This window comes from Lynx canadensis, chromosome A2, assembly GCF_007474595.2.
Source record: "Lynx canadensis isolate LIC74 chromosome A2, mLynCan4.pri.v2, whole genome shotgun sequence".
NCBI classification, from domain to species: domain Eukaryota; kingdom Metazoa; phylum Chordata; class Mammalia; order Carnivora; family Felidae; genus Lynx; species Lynx canadensis.
Window position 1 is genome coordinate 59,028,414 of NC_044304.2, and position 23,664 is coordinate 59,052,077.

At 51.7% G+C, this 23,664-nt stretch overlaps 1 protein-coding gene across 2 annotated transcripts in view; it reads right to left on the bottom strand.

Annotated features, from left to right (window-relative positions):
- The window catches only part of CHCHD6 (coiled-coil-helix-coiled-coil-helix domain containing 6), a 251,259-nt gene that overhangs the window by 205,215 nt on the left and 22,380 nt on the right, over positions 1-23,664 (bottom strand). For both annotated transcript variants that reach the window (XM_030307553.1, XM_030307552.1), the window contains exons 3-4: positions 21,941-22,013; positions 19,323-19,467 (exon numbers count right to left, since the gene is read on the bottom strand). In XM_030307553.1, the coding sequence (XP_030163413.1) occupies positions 19,323-19,467; positions 21,941-22,013 (218 nt within the window). The remainder of the gene's footprint in view (positions 1-19,322; positions 19,468-21,940; positions 22,014-23,664) is intronic.

Genomic DNA, 23,664 nt, shown 5'->3' on the forward strand with positions numbered 1-23,664 from the left:
CCACAGATGCGCCTCTTACTTTGGCCTTGGCCTCGGGTATTTGGCAAGGAAAGGCGATAGGGCTTACCAGCTCTGGGAACAAAGGAACCTCTGGTTGAGGAATGAATGCCCAGGCCCAGGGTGGCCCAGCAGAAAACCCCAACATTTCTCCTTCCTCATCTATTTCCAACTGTGCCTCCCCTACATTTTTCTGGACCCAAGCCAAGCCATCAGCAACCTTCTGGAAGAGGAGCAGAATACTGCGGGAGGAGAGGGGAGTCATCCCCCAGGCAGCCCCATCCAGGGATCTGCACCAGCCCCCAGGGCAGCCCCAACAAAAGGAAGCCTCAGGGGACCACAGAGGCAAAAACCTGGGTCTCCCAACAAAAGGTGAAGGGGGCAGTGGGAGATCAAACCCAAAATAACGGGCCTTTCCAGCCTTCTGGGGAAGGGGCCTGCCCTCCCCGCCTGTGGAGGCCTGCTCTCAGCCCTGGGTCCTCCAGGCAGACGAGTGGCCCAGGACTGCCACCTAGTGGCCCCAACACGCAGGACAGGAAGGGATTCCAGGACAACCCAGCCTCAACTTCATTCACAAAGCACAGCGGGATTCTGGCTGTGGTAACAACCAATATCATTCCCGCGGGACCTATGACAGGATCAACAGTAGGAAGGAGTCGGCTGGGCTCTTCTCAGAGCCTGGCCTCCTTCACATCCCTTCCTAAACCTCAGAGCCGGCCCCCAGGGAATGCAGAAAATGAGAGGCAGGGACACAGCAGGAGGCTGACCCCTGCCCCCAAACATTAGGACTCTGAGCTCTGGCCTTTACCCTAAGAGCCTGGTCCAAAACCCGATGTGAACGGCTTAGAACAGAAAATCCTTTATGTGGCCATCACATGAGTGAGTGTCACTGCACATCAGCAAGTGTCGCTGAGTGGGGCAGGCAAGGGGCTTTGAGGGGCAGGCCTGCTACACGGTATACAGCTGGGAGTGATCTGGGGGCAACAGAGCTGGGCTGACATATACTGGGTCCTGCTGCGTGCCAAGCCCCCGGTCTAAGCACTTTCCCTTCGTTATCTCAAGAAGCCTTCATGATAATCTGGCAAGCAGGCACAGCCATCATCCCCACTTCACAGAAGGGACAACAGAGAGATTAAGGAGCACAGCTGGGAAGCAGGAATCGATCCCAGGTCACCCTGCTCCTCAATCCGTGCTATGCCACTGCCGCCAATCCAGCTGCCGGACACAACCAAAAACTGAGAAATTTTCACCCTAAATTCCTAAAAACCCAGGTCTGATCTGCCAGAGCCCAGCAGAGGAGCAAAATCCTACTGCTCTAGGGGAACGGAGGCAAGGATCAAGTTAGTGCAACACAGGCAAATTCTTCCTAAGGAGAAAAAGCAACTGTGTTCAAAGAAGCGTTATCAGAGGCCAGGAGGAAAACACCAGCCCCCAAGAGGCCCTGCAAGGCCAGACAAAAGATAAAACACACATTCCCTTCCTCCAGTCCTGGTGGTGACTCCACCAGGGAAAAACCAGAGGGCAAGAAAGATGAGAACGCCCTCCACTGCGATCTCACTCTCCCAGCCTTCGAGAGCCTTTGGAGGTCAAGAGGGTCGTGCTGGGGTCAGCACAGAGCACCAACCGCCCTCCGTCAGCTGCGTCTTCCCGCGAAGGAGGGCAAAGGCTGGACCTGTGACAGTGCCACGACGGAGTCCCTGGAGGAATTTCATAGATTCCTCATTAGCATGGGAGCGCTGCCTGCCCACCTGTTAGAAGAACTTTGCGTTTATGGTGACAGATGGGGCAGTGCTAATGGGCTGGCTTTAACTGGGATGTAGTGAAGTTCAGGCTCATTGCAAAGGGAATTAGCATTAAAGGTGGGTGGGTCTGCTCACTCAGGGGAGGGTTCGGGAAGAAGGTGGGGGAACTTACCCAGGGGCCTCACGTTCCAGAGGTGACCGTGCTCAAGCAGGGCCAGACCCTCCAGGGAGCCTCGGGCACCAGCGGCCAGGCTGGTTTGGACTCAGCCTCAGTCTTCCACCTCCTCCTCTCAATCCAACTTCCAGAAGGGAGTCCCCAGCCCCGAAGGACTTCTCTCTGACTCCATCTGATCTGCTGGAAAACACCGTCCCTCTGTGAGGTCTGGCCAGGGCCCAACTGTGGACAGATGGCCATGGAAGAGCCACATGCCCTGCCACATTCAGCTTCCTGATGGATCGTCTTCAAAACAGCAGAGACACATGTCTAAGTTCTCAGCGGAAGCCCCTCAGGCCAGCTGCCTGGAAGGCCAGCTGACCACCAGGAAGGAAAAGGCAGTGACAACTCAACTCGGACGCAGTATCTTCCCTTGCTCCTCAGAAATACCTCCCTTGAGTTTCCAGGCAGAGCTGACAGCGCCGTACCTTCTCCACGGCCTTTCACTGCTACATGTGGACAACTGAGCAGTTATCCCAAGTACAAGATATTTCATTAAGTGACTGAAAGCAGCACAGGTTTGGGAAATAGACACTTTCTGTTGTGGACATTCTCAGTTGGAGGTACCTGAAGGCGTCGAGAGAGATGTCCAGCCAGCACCCGGAAATGCAAAGCCCTAAACAGACACCAGGCCAAAGGCAGACATGGAGGGAGTCTCGGAGGAAGAATAACAGTGGCAGACCTCCAAATGCCCCCCAATACCCATTCTTCCCTCCCTCCAGGTGGTAGCATTTCAGCAGGGCTCCCAGCTGGACTACATTTCCTAGGCAACTGGTAGCCAGGTGCAGCCATGTCCAGAAACAGCATCAAGGTCTTGCCCTTAAATGACTGAGTGGGTGTGCACCCTCGTGGCCCCTTCACTTTCCCACGAACTGGGAACCACGAGAACTAGAGCAACCATCCTGAACCCACAGGTGCTGAGGCTGACAGAGCCCCCCCCCCCACCAGCCCTGGACCACCCACGCACCTCTAGACTATCACAGGGAAGAGGAATATATGTATTTGGGAGCCTCTTTGTTACAGCAGCTCAGTCTCTGCCCTGACACTAGTAGGACTACCTGTGACAGCACATCCATTTGGGAAGGGGTAGAGGCAGGGAGTCCAGAGAGGACTCATTCCCCTTGGCATCCCCAAGTCAGCAAAGGGCACCTCAGGCCAGAATTCCCAGAAATCATGCCCGGCACTTCCTTCTCCCTCCGCCCACATACCCCAAACTGCCAATTCTTTCTCTGTGCAATTCTTGCCACCCACTTGGTCACTGTCTTTTGTCTGGGTCACCATGGCCTCTCACAGGACTGCTGGATAGCTTCCCATGGATCTCCTACCACCCTAGGCCACCCTGCACAGAACACTTGTGAGAACCTCCCACAGGCTCCCTCCTGCCTCTGCCCCAAACTTCCTACCGTGCCTACCAGACCCTGTGCCATCCACCCCCACCTCCTTGTGCTCCTCTGCCCTCACTGAGCTCCCTCACCCCAAGACCCTTGGCCATGGACCTCCCTCTGACCGCAGTGTCCTCCTCCCTGTTCTTATTTTAATTCCTCTCATCCTTCTAGACCTTGGCTCAAACGTCTGTTCCTCAGAGAAGCCTTTGCAGACCTCCATGTAAATCAGGTCCCTACTGTTTCTCTCTCTCCACACCTTGTTCTTTAAAGGCATCACACTTCTCTCCATTTGTAATTTAATGAGTATTTCCTTGTTTTTCATGTCTTTCTCTCCAACTGGACTGCAGGCTCCAGCAGGGCTCAGACCCTGTCACGTCTGTGTACCCAAGCCAGTACTGGTAACAGTGCCTTTTGGTGAACGTGTGTTGAACAGATGGACAGAGCATGCAAAAAGGGAAGCACAAAGGTAAACAGAGGTCAGAGTTTAAAGGCAGGGAGGCTCTTTAGTGTGGGACAAACATAAACAAAGGCATCAGATTTCTTGGAAAAAAGACATAGTAATTTCTGAGAATGAACTATTAAGAAAAGTGAAGACCAAACTGTAATGAGGTAGAGAAGTGAGATTACGATTTTACTGATTTCAAAACAAGATGCTAAAGGAAAAGGAGAGCAAGGTGGCACCCAGGGGAGTTGCTGGAGGAGGGGGGCTGGTTTCAGATGGGGAGGAGCGGAGCAGGAGCAGGAAGGAACCAGAGTAAGCTCCATGGGGACAAGAGGGCCAGACCCAGGCTGCAGCAGGTAAGGCCCCTTGTAAGAGGACAGGGAAGAGAGGTTGGCAAGGCAGGGACAGGGAAAGCTGAGCTGGGCTGCGCACGTGAGTATGGACAGAGCCCAGGACAGGTGAGGTGCAGAATGCCATGGTAGCCACCTGGAAAAGGCAAAAGGGATTAAGCCAGCAGCAGTGATGACCCTCAGGTCAGCATGTGACTTCCTGGGGCGGCCCTCAGGAGCCCAGGCCCAGGCTTAGAGAAGCAGGAGGACAGGTGTACCCGCGACTGGAGTCTGGCAAAGAGGGCGTGGAGAACAGACCCAAGGACGAAGGGAAGGAAGGGCTAGCTGCGAGCAGCTGTGAGTACCAGTCTTGCAGGGCAGGGAGACGTCTGGGCTGAAAGATGGGGGTGAAGACAAGGGTCGGGAAAAGCCAAGAATGGGTTCGGGGGAAAGAGGGAGGGGAGAGTTAAGAAACAGCTGTGTGACGCAGGACAGGTCAAGAGAACAGCCGTGGTAGGAGGAAGAGTGAGACACATGATCCAGAAGCTGACGCAAGGAATGCTTTTCAGCCCTAGGCCATGAGGAAACGTTGAGGTCTGATTTTCACTGTGGACCTCTACAGTGCAGATATTTTCCTAGACGCCAAAACACGATCTCCTCTAAACCCCACACCAAGCCTATGAGTTGCCACGTTGTTACATCCACTTTACAGCCGGGGAAAGTCAAGTGTACAAAGCTACCCCACGTGGGAAGCAGTCCAGACACCACCATGACATGCCGGCCCCAGCCACCCCTGGCCACATCGAGACCCGGTCTTCTGAGTGAGTCATTCTTCTCCTGGACTTCAGATGTCAATCAGGAAAATCTAGGGCATCACTAGCAGCCCTTGAGAAAAAATAAGGAGAGGAGATAAAGGGAAAAAATGACTCTAAGTGCTTAGAGCAAGCATCTCAGAGGAGAAGTCGGTAGCCCCAATGGCCCCGTGCAGCCATAAGAGGCTTCCCCTTGAACTAGGACCAGAGGGGGAAACTCAGACCAAATAACCCGGCCTGCAGTGAAGCCTCCCCCACTACCACCTTCCACCCCCCGCACCACCAAGGCCGCTCCCATCAGTGCCGGAAGAGCCCTGCTCAAGCAGCAGTAGATTAAATAAGAAATCCTGAGGCGGCAAAGCCCACTCCTCTGGAGCAAAGATTAAGGAAGCACTGCAGAGAATCAAGAAGGGGAAAAGGAAAAAAAAAAAAAAAAAAGAAGAAAGCAAACCTGCCACATACCCAGCCGCCGAGAGTTAACAGTCTTACTCATTTCTCATCAAAAACCTCTTCGGAAGAGGTTAAGCACACAATAGGCTATCGAAGGCGCCAGCCCGGGCGGCTGCTTGAAATTCCACACGTGTGCCGTGGCGATGTATTTCTATTAATGTCCAGTGTGTGTCAGCGTGAAGATAAGGTGCCGACATCGTGTCCGACCAGTCAACTAGAGAATGGGCCCCGTGTTCAACATTGTCTGACACTTGGGAGCCCCAAGAACAGAGAGGCTCTGCGGCTGATCCTGCCCTGCTTGCTCTAGCACACCTCCTGCGGCAGTCAACAGGGTGCAGGTGCAGAGGCAGGAGAGGGGACCGGCGAGGTGGGGAAGAACGCTGGGGCGATGGGGAGCACTGGAGACAGGAATCCACGGAGGGCCATGTGTGTTGGGAAGGGCATGAGAGTGGACAGAGCCAGCAGGAGTAACAGGGGAATGGGTGCTGAGGGGGGCAGCCCTGCCTGCACCGTGCGAGCCTGCTGGGGGGCAGGGTGGCAAAGAGCGCAAGCAGTCCCCTCTTTTGGAAGAGCAGTCAGCCCAGGGGCACCGGAGCCACGCAGCTTGGCACACGTGGTACAAAGGTGTTACACACAGACCCGCTCTACTCGGCACTCCCCCTCAGCTGCTCCCCGACCACCCCGGCCCTAGCAGAGAGCAGGGCACGAGAATGCCCCCAGAGAAAGCCTGTGGGAACTCGGGAAGGCCGGAGGAGGTGCTGCTGAGAACGTGGGTGCGTGTGAGCAAGCGGGCTCCTCCCCTCGGCCACACAAGAGCCCAAGGCACGTGAAAACACTCCAGTCTGGGCACCGGTGAGAACACCAACCAGGAGAGCACGGGCACCAAAAGCTCGAGCCAAACTTGGAGGCCTGCAGAGAAGGCCCAGCGGGATTTGGAAGGGCTGCTTTAGAATAAAGGCACGCGGGTAGGGAGGGGTGCTATGGGAGCCTCGGATAAACGACGTCCACTCCAGTGAGGGACAGCGGGAAAGCCAGCACCTGGCAACAGCCATCACGCCTGCCCTCGGGAGCATCCCTTCTCCACCATGGAGTCAGTCCCCACCACTACCCTTTACACTCAGATTGGCCACCTGCTGGATTCTCTGCTCCTGCACTTGGGGGAGCCGGGCATGATGCAAAGACAGGAACGCACAGACTGCCTTCCACCTACCAGCCAGCGTGCCGACTTCTTTCCTTACATCGTGACACTGAAGCACCCTCACGGCTCTAGGTGCTTGCCATTTGACACGCAAGGAAACTGAGGCTCATGGAGGCTATGGAAGGTGTCCAAGACCACAGAGAGAGTACTTGGCGAATCTGTGTCCAGATCTAACCAGTCCAGAAGTAGGGCTCCTTCTACATTGCCACACTACAGAAGGTGCCACTTGCCACCTGACCAGCATTCAGCCCCTTCTTGAAAAACAAACCAGATTTCTGGGGGCGGTCAGGTGCCCAGCTAAAATTACTACCTCGGCTTCTCTTTTAGCCAGAGGTGGCCCTGTGACACAGTTGTGTTGGTGACAGTCCTCAGAGAGGGGTCCCTCCTATAGAAAATTAAACTTCACTAGGACAAAGCTTTGGGGCCTTCCCTCTCCCTGCCTGGAGAACTAACGTGATGTCTGGAGACACGGTAGCCATCCTGAGGCCATGAGGAGAGCTGCAGTGAGAATGGTAGATCAAAAGGAAAGGACGTCAATGGCTCTCTCCTGAGGCACTGAGCTGCGGCACCTGCCTGGGCCATCTGCCCCCAGACTTCTTAGTCACGAAATAAACACACACACGCACCTCCACTGCTGACGCCACTGCCACCTGGGCTTCTGTTACAGCCCAAACTGCTCCTGACTGACACACATGTTGCTCCATCCAAGAACACACATCTTACAGCCCAGACGCTTGAGACGGGGACCTCGCTCAGCCACTGAGTGGACACTGAGGTAAGGGGGAAATGTCTGAGACTTTTCTGCGGTCCCACTTGTTGATGTGTGTCAGCCAAACAACCCCTTTGCAATTCTTCACCTTGCCAGTGGCCAGCAGTGGTGTCTACCCGAGGGTGCAAACGCAATCTGCTTAATTGACAAAGCTAAAACCTTTTTTCAGAGAAAGGAAAAGGCAGAATGGTAGCTCCCCAAAGACTCTGTGAATAAACCACATAAAGAGACCTAAAATAAACCATGACCCTCCCCTCTCCACAGCCCTGCTGGCATCCTAGAGGCATGCACAGAAGTGGGCAGGCGCCAGCCCGATTTCACTCGAGCAAGACAGAAAAGGAAACCACACTACTGCCAAGATCAGTTAGGGCTGTAGGGCCAGCCCTGCTCGGCCCACAGGCGGGAGCGAGTGGCGGGGGGCGGCACTGCTTCGAGAAGAGGAGGAGTGGCGTGGGTACAAGGCAGGCACCTGCGCCCTCTCGGAGGCCGGCACTGCCAGCACAGACTACCCAACTCCAGCCCGCGTCCTCGACTCAGGATTCCCTGCAACTTCAGGCTTGCCCACGGTGCCCAAGACCTGCTCAAAACACCAAAGCCCTGAACTCTCAACCAGGTCCTGGGCTTCTCACAAGACACAAAGCAGGAGGGCAGCAAGGTACCACCTGCCACTGCGATGCCTGTCAGGTGGCTCACGTCACTCCCCCCCCCCCACCCACTGCTGGGTTTTTCCAAGGAAGTCTAGGGCCCAGATCCCCTGGGACCCATCGGGCACACAGAGGCCAAGGAGCCTGGCTGAGGTCGACGGCAGAGTCCCTCAAGAGGCTTGAGAGAAAAAGCTTCTTTCACAATTCTCTCCAGATCCCAGCCCCAGCTGTCAGCCTCTTTAGCTCATCCCTGGTGCTAAGAGACATTTTCGTAGACATGCGATCTGCTAATTAGAAGCAATGACACCAGGAATGGAACCGCAATCAGCCATTTGCCTAACAAAGTTAGCAGCTAATGAGGATTTCCAGCTTCTGTCAGCACACAGCAGAGGTCACCTGAGCCACGCACCAGAGCCAGGAAGGGAAAACTGAAGGCATCTGCAGATCCGTGACGCGGTGAAGGGGAGGAAGCTGCACAAAATCCTAATCAGCCGGGGTGCAAAACCCACTTGGAATCCCAACTTCTGAAATAAGAGGACTGAATGCCCCTCCCTCACTACCCCAAAGGGCTGGGATCTCCCTTCCCGCAGGAGGGCCATTCCGGAACAGATTCTGAAATCCCTGCGTTCTAATCTGAGGAGTCCACAGAGCAATAGCTTTCTTTAAAGAGAAGGAGTCCACGCGTCTCCCACTTTCTATTAGGACTCAAACAGCTGGAGACTGCTAGTCATCGTCTCCTTGCTCAGCTGGCATCACCCTGGTGACCATGTCCGGACAACACCCCTGGTCCCTTGGGCCCCCTCAACCCCACCTCGTCACACGTGCCCTCACCCTGGCCTTCCTCCTTCTCACTGCCAGGATAACCACCACCTTCCCGGTGGTTAAAAATGTGTCCAACGGCTGAGGGAAAAACAGGGCTCTTCCGCCCCCAAGGACACCACCGCAATGCACCTAATGAGGTGGACAGTAAACAGGAGCCTCACGGACGTCTCAGGGGCAATGCCAGGAGCTCAACCCGTGGGTCCCCTGGGCTCACTGGGGGACCAGTGACCCAAGAAGCAACTAGACCGTAGTAGCCCTCCCAGGCACAAGCCAGCTAGTGGGTCTACGTGCCTTGAGAAGGTTTCTTCCTGTTCCTGCCACCTGCCTCAGATATCACATGGGTGGCTGCTGCAAGGAACTAAGAGTCGAGCTCTCGCACCCAGTCCATGTCATCTCCGGGAGTCTGACATCCCTCATGCCCTGAAGCTGTCACTGCCCGCTCTGGCAACAGTTTCTTATCACCTGTCCCCCAAAATACCAACCCCAGCTCACCTGACCCTTGCCGGGGCACAGTACCAGCAGAGGGCCAACTCGCTTTCCTAGCTATCCTCAGCAAAGAGCTCCTGCTGTCCTTTGAGGCCAGGAAGTCTGATAAAGGCATCCATGTAGGCAGCAAGCTGCATGGGGGACGGGAGCTATTAGTCACCTGCCGCACATTTCAACTAGCACAGCCCTGCCCTCGAGTACCGTGGGGAGCCACGGCACCAGTGGGAACACTGCCCATCACTCAGGGGCCCAAACGGCAAGAGGGGCCCAACCTCCGTGGGGTACCCGGCTCCCAACATCAGTCCAGGAGCCGGCTCTGGGCCTACTCCCCCAGCATCAGGTGGAGGCTGTTAAAAATACAGATTCCAGGGCCACAGAAACAAAGAGTCTGATCCGGTTGTGTCTGGCTTGTGTATTTTTGCCAACTTCCCAGGTGATCCTGAGACACAGCCAGGTGGACAAAAAGTAGTGATGCTGAGCCGGAGGGCCCGCGTTCCATACCACGCAGGTGGGAAGCCCCAGGCAGCTGCCCATCACCAGGGTGTTTCTGTGAGCCCCCCACCTCCACACTACTCCAGCCTGTCTCTCCAGAAGCCTGCATGACTGGTTTCTTCTAGGAATCAGTTCACATCAACCCCATGTCGTAAGCCCATGGATGGAAACGGAGAAGAGAAGGCTGAAGTGCCCCAACAATGCACAACCCTGTCTGCCCCACTTCTATCTCCGGAAGGAAACGGCACAGACGAGTGAAGGGACCCCAGGGATGGGCTCATCTGGGCACAGCTCTGTCCACTTCGCTAGTCTAGAGCAACATTCTACTTCCTGGAGCTCCTGGGTGCCGGGCATCTTCCATCAGTGGCTCCGCCAGTTGATCCTCACCAACCACCCACGAGCACCACGATCCGGTCCTGATGCACTGGGGGCCAGCCCTGAACTTACGCACCAGGCTCGTAGTCCCCAACTGGTTTTTATGCCCTCCCCCCCCCCCCCCCCCCCCAGTTTGTAGAAAATACATGAAAAATAAACCAAAGTTCCTTTTTTTGGTGTGTAACCAGCTAAAAATATGGTTGAACCGGTTTCCATACAAGCCTATCTGTAGTCTTCCTGTCTCTAAAAATCATCCTACCATATGGCCACGAGGCCAGGTAGTTTTCAATTGGCCCTTAATGAAGAAAGCAGGAACCCAAGAAGCCTCAGCTGCCCTTCCAATTATTCTAATTCTCTAACATTCTGAATACACCCATTCTTGCTCTTTGAGTGAATGTGGCTGCAAATGGGGCATGGTGGTGGTCGGCTCCGTGAACGTCCTTCGTACCTTGTGGACGGCCCGCCTGCCCAGTGGAAGGACTACATACAGCAGTAGCCATATGGGCCAGATATCGAGAGAGGAGGCAAAATCAGTCATGCTACTGTGCCCTTTTCATTTTCCTTGGGGTGTGAAGTGTGCTTCAAAGTGATGACAACCGGGGGCGCCCGGGGGGGCTCGGTCAGTGAAGCATCTGACTCTTTGATTTCAGCTCAGGTCATGACCTCACAGTCACGAGATGGAGCCTGCTCAGGATTCTCTCTCTCTCTTTCTCCCTCTCTGCCCCTCCCCAGCTCATGCTCTTTCTCGCTCGCTCTCTCTCAAAAATAAACTTCTAAAAAATTAAAAAATAAAATGATGACAACCAAAGGGAAGAGTGAAATAAAGGTGGTATGAGTTATGAGCCTCTTCCTCCTTATGTATACTGTTTGAAAGTCCTGGGGACAGGGCAGGGAAAGTGACTGAAATACCCTCCATGGACCCCCGAGGCACAGGCGCACAGGGCCAGCAGAAGATGGAGAGAAGCCCATGGTGCTCCAGGCCCTACACCAAGCACCGCCCAGCAGCCGCCAGCCACTGGAGAAGGTGCAAGGAAGCACCCTGGGGTGAGATAAGCGGGGCCTCTCAAAAGTCTGATGGGAAAACAGGACAGCACAGACAAACCCTGTGCTACCCAGATCCCAAGCCCTCCTAAACAGGTTTGGGTCCTACCCTCACAGAGTCTGAAGCCAAGCAACAACAGAGCCCACGCCCTGCTTAAATTTTTTTTTTTTTCAACGTTTATTTATTTTTGGGACAGAGAGAGACAGAGCATGAACGGGGGAGGGGCAGAGAGAGAGGGAGACACAGAATCGGAAACAGGCTCCAGGCTCTGAGCCATCAGCCCAGAGCCCGACGCGGGGCTCGAACTCACGGACCGCGAGATCGTGACCTGGCTGAAGTCGGACGCTTAACTGACTGCGCCACCCAGGCGCCCCATCCCACACCCTGCTTAAATACAGACTGAATTTACCCAGCATCCCACGCTAATGGCCGGTCAAAAGAAGAAGAGTGGCCAGTTCTGGGCATAAAGCCTATTTTCCTCAGCCTCTACTGTTCTTCTCTGCATGATGCCCAGCATCAATAAAAAATTACAAGGCACATAAAGCTGTAGGAAAATGGGACCCATTATCAAGAGAGGAAATAATCAACTGAACCAAACCCAGAGATAACCCAGATGTCAGAATTACCAGAAACTTTAGACAATTATGATAAATACATTTAGAGGATCCACAGGAAACGGTGGACAACATGTGTAGATGACAGGGAATTTCAATAGAGAAATGGAAACTCTAAAAAAATGCCAAATGTGAAAAGAATCAGAAGTTAAAGTAAAAGTGCATGAGTCTTCCCAAAGAGCCCACTGCACTGTCTCCAGAAAAGTCCTCATTTCACCAATCGGAAGACTGAAACTATCAGGTACCACCATGTTGTGAAACTTTTCACAGGAACAGTAACCAGTGAGGAACCAGGATCAGCATCAGCACCACTGCCCCCCAGCTGCCTGCGGCATCTGATGACTCAGACAGACTCAAAAAATTACAATCTTTGGAGCTGCACTGTCGAGCCCGGGGGTCAGCAAACTACAGCTCACCAGACAAATCCAACCGATCACCTCTTTTGGCATGGCCTCTGAGCTAAGAATGTTTTGTGGTTTTTGGTTTTTTCACATTTTTTAGAGCCGTAAAAACAACAATGACAAAAGAATATGTGACAGAGGCCATATGTGGCCTGCAAAAATCTAAAATATTTACTCTTTGGCTCTTTACAGAGAAAGTGTGTCAATCCCTGATCTAATCTAGAAAAAAACAGACACCGCAAGATTTAGGGAAGCAAAGAAAGGGGCTGTGGATGACATGCCCGTTTTTTTTTTCTCTTCAGATGATGGCTTTTACCAACCATCTAGGTGCTGACAAACAGATCTCCATGGGAATTCAGGATCTCTATCCGTAGCTCAAATTGGAGGAAGTGTCAGGACAAGGCCACCGGAGTCCCGAGCCACAAAGTTCTAAAACAAACAGCCATGCCAAGCCGCTGCCCCCAGGCGTCAGGCCTCCTCAGCTGCATTATCAGCTAGAGTGCGGCCTGACCCCGGGCCTGAGTCACCAGCCCACCCTCGGGCCTTTGTCCACACAAGTTAAACCCAAAGTCTATAAGTCTCTGATTAGGAGTCACGTAAACTAGTCGACTCCAAGAGATCGTGACACTGAAAGGCTGCTAGGTTTTGTGAGCATCTGTTTTATTGTTTGAAAAGGAGAGACCTGTGAGCTGCTATCCGGGTACCTGCTTCCACCTATTTGCAGGGGGCACTGCCCTGCACCCCTCATCCACTTGAGCTCTGCCATTCCCTAACCATCCTTGTGCCTCTAAAATTCGCTGAGGGGCGCCTGGGTGGCCTGGTCGGTTAAGCATCCGACTTCGGCTCAGGTCATGATCTCACGGTCCGTGAGTTCAAGCCCCGCGTCGGGCTCTGTGCTGACAGCTCAGAGCCTGGAGCCTGTTTCAGATTCTGTGTCTCCCTCTCTCTCTGCTCCTCCCCTGTTCATGCTCTGTCTCTCTGTCTCAAAAATAAATAAACGTTAAAAAAAAAAATTTTAAATTCGCTGAGCACTACTAAGGAGACCAAAATGATCTTGCCACAGCCCCTATCCTCGAGGAGCTTGTAAGCTGAGGAACAAGACTGACGAAGATGTAGGAGGGGGAACTAGGAAGAAGGGGTGTAGCTATAATGAAACCAAAATAAATGGTCCACCTCACTCAGGAGTTCAGAAACCTGCAATTCAAAAACTTCCAAATCTGACATTTTCCTCAAATCCTGGCTACAGATTTCAGAGACCTAATGTGGCAGCTTCTTAGAGAGTCTGAACAATAAAAAGATCAAACCCCCACCCCCCCCACTGCCGCCGCAAACTGAAAAGCCGAGCAGGACAGCCATTCTTGGGCAAGTCCTCAAGTGAGGGGCCACATCCAGGCAGAGAAGCACTCACAGCTTCGGTCCAGCAGAAGAAGGATTTGGTCCCAACTTCTTCATCCGCTATTTCAGGCCTTTCCCCATATCCACCGTCCAGTGGAAGAAAAATTCTCTCCTTGTGCATCTCTTTTGAGGAGTAAGAAAACCCTCTCTGGAAGGTCACCATCAGACTTGCAGAACTGCATCCCAGGCGCACACCTGCCTGCCACACCCTACTCGCAGTGGCCAGGCGGCGTGTCCCCACCCACCCCCGGCTTCCGCTCTAGCTGCGTCCTTCATGAGCAACACTTTTTCTCAGCCTTCCCCACCAGGAGAGCCTCTCCTGAGTCTTCAAGAACCAGCCCATGGGTGACCTCCCCACAGAAGACTTTCTCGACCCGCCAGGAAGAGGCCGTTGTCACTGCCTCTTTCCTCCTCTAGTGTCCCCCTGTCCCTTTGGTCGGACACTATAATGCTGTCCAGTCACTTCCGAGAATACTTACATCCCTAATGAACAGCTTCTCAAGATCAGAAGCTGTTTCTCATTTATTTCCATTTATCAAGAAATGAACCCAGGGCCTAACATAATAGGCACACAGAGAATATAGATAGAAAATAATGAAAGAATCGTTCACCAAAAGAGAAATGAAATGAAATGAAATGAAAGTTTTTGCTTCCTGTTAGGTATACTGCAAGCCCATACCTAATAATGTGTCAGGAATCCAACAGGCAAGGTCATAAATCTCATTCTCCCCTACAGTAGAGCTCTGCCCATCAGGAGACTCAGCCCAAGAAACTACTCTGTTCTGATTTCTCTCCAGAACATTTGGGACTCCAAACATCCTCCCCCAATTCAAAGGAAAGCATACATCACTAACAGGGGCTCCGATGAACCCCCAGGGCCTTCATCCCAATGATATCTGGGACCCTATCAGTCTTCAAGTGACAGAAAACATGTACAAATATATTCCAAAACAGCCCCCTACTGCTAAATAGGAAATGGGAACACTTCTGTCATCAGAAGTACGTTATAAAAATTATTATCTTTCCTCATCATTAGTTTTATGAACTTTTCCTAATAATGAGCTGAATTATTCCCTCATGCAGAAGATTAAAAAATCAATATTGTAAAAGTCAGAGGCAAAAGAGAGGGCAGGAGAGCACATTAAATGTCAAACTGAACTCAGCACACTCGAAAGAAAGTCCTCCAGACAAGGCTACAGGTTCAAGGGTGCAGGGCTTGAGGACACTGGGCAAAGAGAGAAGGCACCAAGAGAAAGAAGTAGGAGGCCAGCTCATACAGCCGGAGACCATACCACACCCGCCTCCGGGTCCAACCTGGCCCCGAGGCTAGGAGGATGTGCTGTGATCCAAACACTAGAACCTTAAGTGCTCTGACCACCAGGCTCCTTCAATCCGCACATGTGGAAGACTTGGATGAGGAAAAGAAAATTCTCTATGCTTCTGTTCAGGTTCTTCTTTCTCCTTTTATTTAAATATTCTAAAGCACAAGCCCAGTTTTGAAATTATCTCCACTCGAGGCGCCTGGGTGACTCAGTCAGTTAAGTGTCCGACTCTTGATTTCAGCTCAGGTCATGATCTCACGGTTTGTGAGCTCGAGCCCCACATCAGGCTCCACGGTGCCAGTGTGGAGCCTCCTTGGGATTCTCTCTCTCTCTGCCTCTCTCTCTGTCCCTCCCCCTACCCCACTCACACACGTGCTCACTCTCTCTCTCTCTCTCTCTCTCTTTCTCAGAATAAATAAATAAACTTTTTTTTTAAAAAAAAAAAAAAGGAATTATCTGGGGCGCCTGGGTGGCTGTCAGTTAAGTGTCCGACTTCGGCTCAGGTCATGATCTCACGGTCCGTGAGTTCGAGCCCCGCGTCGGGCTCTGTGCTGACAGCACAGAGCCTGGAGCCTGTTTCAGATTCTGTGTCTCCCTCTCTCTGACCCTCCCCCGTTCATGCTCTGTCTCTGTCTCAAAAATAAGTAAGTGTTTAAAAAAAAATTTTTTTAAGGAATTATCTCCACTAAAAGTCCCTGCCAACCACAACAACCCAAATGGAAGTGATGGCTGTGGCATCGCTCAGCATAAAGGTGAGTGCCTCACGCCCCTGCTGACATACAAAATAGGGCCCGGTCCTAACTTCCTTTCTCCTCCGTTCGCATTGAGCACTGACTGGTTGAAGCCTTCAAAACCACATTCGTGTGTCCCCTTGCATCTGCTACAGCACCAATCAACAGAAACCAACTCCAGCTAACTCAAGCAAAGGAGAGCTGACCGCAGGTAATCGGCAGGTGATTCGATCCTAAAGAAGGCAAGAGAGCCATACAGAAACGAGTGGGCGTCGTGGAGGTACGGGAGACAGCAAGACAGCCTCACTAGATGAAGGTCTTCACGAGCAACCTTCGGCTACAGTGAGCAATCCTACCCCGACCTCCGCACTCACTCAAAACAAAAAGGCCTCAGAAAAAGGGTTCGATTGGCTGCCCTTGGGCCCTGGCTATCCCGAGGCCAGGGGAGAAAGGAGATCTAGCTTCCATCAAGGAAGCTGGGCACTGGAATTGCAATCCCACCGAGATAACACACAACAGGAGACGGGTAAATCCCAAAAGAAAACAGGGCACTAACTGCATGGACAGATGGATGCTGGACAGCCAAAAAATGGAACACCCACAAAAGTAGTGAACCAACATTTTCAAAATGAAGGAAGTCACTTGCTTTGCTCTTCCTTAAGAACTCAGGTTCAGAAGAGCATTATCCATCCAGAAACTGGGGGGCGTAGAATGCATCTTATTTGAAAGTTTTCCTTTATTAAAAAAGAAAACCCACACACCTGTGGTGAAGGTCATTTAAGCCTCTTCCCGCCTGTAAAGGTTCTCCTCCAAGGACTGTCTCAAGGAGGCGGGGACCCAGCCTTCTCCTTTACAGGAGAAAGAAAGGAAGTTGTGAATTCCCTTTCATCATAATTAACACATTCCAGGTGAGAATGAAGAGACACCACATGTGTAGGCTGCAATTTTCCATGCTAGGTGACTATCCCACGTGGCCAACTTGGTTTGCTCATGCCATGTTGATTAACCCTTCATCTCCAGAACGAGGGTCCTTTCAACTTGGCTGTCAGCACCCTGCCAAGGGGTGACAACCTGCCTGCCCCTCAGAGACTCACTGCAAGATTCTCTAAAACCATGTCCTCACCCCAGTTTCTCTCTGCAGCAACTGATTCTTCACCAGGAAGCCACAGGGTTCTAAAGACACAAGTCAGATCACGTAATCGTCATCCTGATGAACTCCAGGGACTCCTCCGCGGTTTCAGAGCGATGGCGAGCTATTCTGTGGGTCAAGTTTGCGAGGTGTCTGAGGCCTTCTATGAGGTGGCTTCACGCCTCACTCACCTCTCTCATTGTGTCCCATCACCTCCTCCACATCCACCTGTCTCCCCCCAGATGCTCCCTCAGCCTGGGGGCCCCATATCGCTCAAGGCTGAGTCAAAGTCATGTCTGCTACCAGCAGGTGCACCCCTGCCTTTGCATTCCCAAGCACGTCAACCTTACCTCCATTTCACGCTTACTGTCACCAAATTGCCCTTTTTCTAAGTTTTTGGTTTAAATCTGTCTTCCCCGCTAGACTGAAAATTTCCTAAGAGCAAAGACCCTACATTGTTCATATTTCCCAGAGGGCCTAGCTCAACCAGCATTCCTTCTGTACCTGCCGCAGCTTTCCATGTCTCTGCAGAGGCCTTCCTCTCCACCACAACCCAGGGCACAGTCCCGCGTGGTCTCATTGCGTCCCCAACTTCCTTCTGTGTAGCCCAGGGTACATCAGGCAACCCACCTGAGACAGGTGCTCGCCTCACAGCCCATGGCCTCTGAGGCAGACGATATTAGATGCTGCTACAGCCACTCCTCCATTCCCTCTCCCCACCCTCCTTGCTGTGATTTCATGATTTAGAATAAGAACTAAATATTTAATCTTTATCTACTGTTACTGGCACAGAGCTCCTAAAACCCTTGGAATTTCCGAAGTGATGAGAGAGAGAAAGGTGTCTTTTTTTACATTAACGAGAGGACTTTTACACTGGACCTAAGGATGAGGACTGCTTATCAGTGGAGCCAACCAAATGACCAGAGGGTTGGAACTTTCAGCCGTACCCGAGCCCCTGGGAGGGGAGGAGAGCCGGAGGTTGAGTTCCATCACCAATGGCCAACAATTTACTCAATCACACCCAGGTAATGAAGCCTCCCCCCCAGTTTCACCCCGAAACAACTGGGTTTAAAGCGCTTCTAGGTTGGTGAACATGCAGTGGTTCTGGGGGAGTGGGGCACTGGCACAGGACACGGAAGGAAGGTCAACATCCTCTCCCTAAACACCTGGTCCTATGGACCTCTCTCATATGGCTGTTCCTGAGCTAAATCCTTTTATAATCCTTTTAGGAAGTTAAATGTTTCCCTGAGTTCCGTGAGCCACTCTAGCAAATCGGTCAAACAAGGGGGTCATGGGAACCTCTAATTAACAACCAGTCAGCCAGAGGCACAGGTGATAACCTGGACTTTGACTGGCGTCTGAAGTGGGGGAAGGGGGCAGTCTTGTGCACTGAGCCCTTACCCTCTGGAGCCTGAGGACGGAGTTTAACTGTAGGACACCCAGCTGGTGTCAGAGAATTTCTTGGACGTGCGGGGGTTTTCCCACATGGAAACGGAACTGGAAGAATTATTACCGTCAGCCCTGATTCCATCTGGATACCCACCCGCTGCCCCATGTGACTAGAAAGGAGCCCTCGCTTCAATCAGTGGAGCCCCCCCGTTCCTCTGCAGAGGACTGGGTTAGCCATGGGCGCCTGATGCAATTCAGGCCAATGTGATGTCAGAGGCTTTCTGCTGGGGGCTTCCAAGAAAGTCTTCTCTTCTTCTGAGGGTGGCCCCATCTGCAGAAGACCTGGTAGGGAGCAGGGCAGCTATCTTTGAACTGTGGGGGTGTCTGGCCGGAGAGTGCACTGGCACACTGAGGCCGGCATTGTGGAAGGAGGGCGGGGCTCCATGATGATGCCAGTGAGCCCCTGAATTAGTCAACCCTGGGACATTTCGAGACTTTTGGTATTGTGAAATAAAGCCTTCACTCACGGCAGTAAGAATCCTAACAGTCTCCAATCACTTAAATGTATTAATAACAGTAACGGCAATAATGGGGCGCTCTTATAATCTGCCAGGCACATGCTAAATCCTGGACAGTTATCATCTTCCCTAATCCCTTGGGCAATCCTGTGTGTGTGCAAACGTCACAATCCTCCACCAAGGCTCACAGACACTGGAGGACGGGCCCAAGCTAGTAAGCAGGGAGCTGGGATTCGTACCCAGGCTGCCTACCTTGAAAACTGTGTTCTCCGTCTCATTATCACATGCCCCCAAGCCCCTAGTCCTCTCCCTTCATACCCTCCTGGCACACATACCCATTACGACTATGAAGTTTCAGAGTGGGACCAGACTGCTGAGCAATCCAGCCCTCACCATATAAACCTGAGCACCCCCGAGACTGAAAATACAGGCCAGAGGCAGCAAAGCAAGTCAGTGGCAGAGCCAGGGCTAGAAGAACTCAAGCCCCTGGTCCCCAAAAAGATACCCTTTCTACAGAGATGAAGCCAGGCCCCAGGGCCTCATACAGATCAGGCTCCAGGGCCTAACCTCCGCCTCCCAGAGCCGCCGGAACACAAAACGCCAGCTCAGAAGACCTGCACTCACCAGCTGGGTTGACTTCCGCTTGTCCTGGTCAACGCTGCCCTCCCCCCGCTGCATGGACGCACTCCTGTGCTTGGTGGCTGCCTCTCGTTCCCTCGTCACCACCTGGAACAACTCGTCCTGGACCTTGGCCTGCTCCTGTTTATACCTGTGCCAGAAGAGAGATGCAGATGGCGTGACCGGCAGAAGGTAGCCAAGAAAAGGTCTGCGTCCACACCGCAGCTGGCAGGGGCCAAGGGATCTCTGAGGCCAGCGGGAGAGGATCAGGAATCTGTGACAGTCCCCAAGGCAAGGGGATGCAGTGATACTTTCTCAGCCAGGACAGATTAGGAAAAGAAGGAGACCTGACCTCCAGGTGAGGAATCAGCCAGCCACGTGCCAAACCAGAGAATCTCAGGGCACAGGTTCAGATCCCTGGCTAGCCACTCCTACACAGTGGGCAGGCGGGGTGGGAAGCCCCACTTTCTTCTGCTTCTACTTGAAAGCTTGAACAGTTTAGATGACAGCAGTCTTTTGTTTGGAACATTGAACTCTCCCGTCTTGAATGTAATCCTACCCTTTGACCTATTTCTGGGCATTCTGCCTCTTAAAATAATCCTAAAGACAGAAAAAAGTTATTAGCACCAAGATGCTCTTACAAGAATTATTTACTATAGCGTAGAAAAATGCAAACAACTTAAGTGTCCAATATCAAGGTCAAGTTAAAGAATACATGGTACAATGGTATACTATATCATCATTAGACCAATATACACTTAGATTTGTCAATAGGCTGAATCTAAAAAGTGAGAAACAATAAACAATACTTTTAGAAATAAAATTGTTGGGGCACCTAGGTGGCTCAGCAGATTAGGCGTCCAACTCTTGGTTTTGGCTCAGGTCAGGATCTCACGGTTCCTGGGATCAAGCCCCACATTGGGTTCTGTGCCGACAGCAAGGAGCTTGCTGGGGAAATTCTCTCTCCCTCTCTCTCTGCCCCTCCCCTGGCACGTGTACATACATGCTCTTCTCTTTCTCTCTCTCTCTCTCAAAAATAAATGCATAAACTTAAAAAAATCAAATTGTTTACAAAGCAGGTGTAACAAATGGAAAACAATTATAAAGCTATGTAAAAAAACAACATAAAATTATATATAACTTTATTTTAAAAAACTATAAAAATATATATAACTTGAAAAAATAATCCTAAATTAGGGGAAAGAAGACATTTGAAAGAAACACTTCAAAATATTAAGAGGGGTTATTCTGAGATGATGAATCTATGGGTGATTTTTTCCATTTTATATACTTCCCGAATCTTTCATTAGCATGTGTTAGGTGAACATTTTTTAAATATTTAAAAGTACAAAAAATAAACAAAAAGGTTCAGGTTAGTTATTCTTGGAGAGGCCTCTTAGGATCAGAGAGGAGAAATTCTTAGAATGTGGGTTTCAATCCATGACTATGGAACAGACCCAGCTCAGGTGACCTCATTGAGATCGAGCCACCCGACTATGGCTGACACTGGGCCCCCCAAGCTACCTCGCTGGGTCCTCTGTTACAAAGGCCAATGTCCTAAAGGGTGTAGAGGAAGTCAATCAATAACAACCAGTTAACGTTCACTGAGAACTCCCAGGTGTTGGGCTTCAGTGCTTTATTAACATATTTAATCCTGACAATACCCCAATCAAAGAGATCCTCCAGTTATGGCCTTCGCCAAGGCCTAGAGAAATGCAGTGATCTTCCCAGGTCACTAGTGCAGCACACAATCAGGATGCAGACCTGCACTCTGAGGGCTTCTGTGCCTTAGCCACCATTTTAGCCTCAGGGGAGGGCACGAAGGGCCCGGTTCAGAGGTGTAACCAGCTCTCCGTGGTTGTGGCCTATGTGGATGGAAAGTCACCAACAGCCTGGAGCGGTCCATCTAGGCAACTAGTAAGAATTGTGTGGGCTCTTTTTCTTTCTTCTTCTTACCTCTAAAAATATGCCAGCACGCATACACAGGCACAGAGGGTCCACCCACTCAGCTACTTAGTCCTAGTTCCCCCCCACCCCCACCCCTCCACCCCGACTATACTTCAAGTTGTCATGGCAGGGTACTGGGAAAAGTTTTCAATTAGCACCTCAGATAAACCTCATTGGCTACGATACTGCCACTGTGCAAAGCTAATCCTAACTTTTAATTTTTATTTATATATTTTATTTATATATTTTATTTATATATATTTTTTTTTTTTGAGAGAGAGAGAGAGAGAGACAAAACATGAGCAGGGGAGGGGCAGAGAGAGGGAAGGACAGAGGATCTGAAGCAGGCTCTGTGTAAGAGCAGAGAGCCCAATGTGCGGCTCGAACCCACAAACCATGAGATCGTGACCCGAGCTGAAGGACGCTCGCCAACCCAGGCACCCCGCTAGTCCTAGCTTTTTAAAGTGTATTTTTAAGAACGTCAGCAATCAACACTCCCAGGCTACCTTTGGTGTTTCTTCACCTTAAACTAGGCCCAGCGCCCCCTGTCCGGTAGGGTTCTCGTGCAGTGTAGGTAAGACAAGCGCTCAGACCTTCGGGCAAGGGGAAGATACCCCAAGAGGAGAGAACGCTCCATCAGAGCGCAGGGCCAGGGATGAATGGACACCTGGGCTTACCTCTTGAGGAAATCCTCCTCCACCCCCGAGGGCTGACGGCCACCACCATACTCAGACCTGGGCGGTTTGGAGTCTGTGAAGGGATGAGAAGAAAAGGCCAGTCAGCAGCTCCTCGGGATCAACGAAGGCGTGGCAGTCACCTGGGAGAGGGCTCAGGAGGGCACCACCCTGGATGGATACGCCTTACAGACACAGAACACACCCTTGACCCAGCCAGCCTGTAGAGGCACAGCCCGAAGGCAATCTATTCCCTCCTTCTTACCAGGACTGCTCACTGCCTGGGGCGAGCAGCAGGCACAGCCACTTGAGTGCCGTGTTCCCAACCCATCACTCCTCATTCTGCAATTACCTCGAATCTAGGTCATCTCCCAAACGCCGGCCCAGAAAGGCTGAGGGAACCCTCTCCTCTGCCTCATGCAGAAAGGCCAGCCACTCGCATCCTTTCGAGGGGAGGAGTGGGGCAGCTCCTTTAGTGTTTCCCTTAGTAGCCCATTCTAGAGATCTCTAGTCTTAAGAGTGGCAAACACCTCCACATTAATAACATTTTATCTATCACTCCACCTGCATCACCTCTAATATTGTTAGAGGGGAGCTACCTCTTGACAGCCATGACCTTGGCAATTTCCAAGAAACCCAATCCACTCCACAGTCGCCACCACTTGGTGACACTGAAGGTTTTGTCACCCTTCCCTCTCCCTACCGCCTTCACCCTTCCCAAACCATCTTTCAGCCAAAGCTCAACACTTTCTGTGGCCTTGGCCACATGTCCCTCCCCTCCAACACAGGTTTCTAAATTTTTTTTTTTTTTCAACGTTTATTTATTTTTGGGACAGAGAGAGACAGAGCATGAACGGGGCAGGGGCAGAGAGAGAGGGAGACACAGAATTGGAAACAGGCTCCAGGCTCCGAGCCATCAGCCCAGAGCCTGACGCGGGGCTCGAACTCACGGACCGTGAGATCGTGACCTGGCTGAAGTCGGACGCTTAACCGACTGCGCCACCCAGGCGCCCCGACCCTCCAACACAGGTTTCTAAAGCAGCAGAGTCTCAGGCTGCACAAGAAAACTGCGAAAGAACCACGCTTTGGGAGAGAATCCGTGAGGACTTGCTATCCCACTGCAAAGACCTGTTAAAGCATGCTGAATTCGGAGGCTCCAGCACTCAACCCTTCAGGGAGGCACTTCCAAAAGTAATCACCCTATGCTTCACGCTTGCAGACCACCGCTCACAGAAGGATGGGCATGGCTGTGCTCCGGCCAGTGCGGAGGGCACACCCAAGTGCCTTGTGGTAACATGCCAGGCTCTCAAATGGGAGTAAAAATTAGTAAACTGTTACCCAGTTTTTCCTTTGACATAAGGCTCCCTGTTCTTATTTGTTTACTTACAGCAGCTTTTATTGACATGTAATTGATCATATTTACTTTTGCTTTCCATACAGTTTTCTCTTGTCATAACTACAAAAATAACATATCTACCTGTGGCAGAGACTGCGACACTGACCCACACTCCCACCTTCCACGCAGGCGCCTGTCCACTTCCCTGCCCCCTTGGTGGCACTCACTATTTTACGTGTGTCTTTCACTATTAGCCAAGTGGAGAATCTCATCACATGTTTATGATGATTTGTGCACATTTTCTACTGAGTTGTCACAGAGCTTTAAGAACTCTCAATATTAGGACTATTAATACTCTGTCGTGTGACAATTCCCTAGTTTATCATTCATT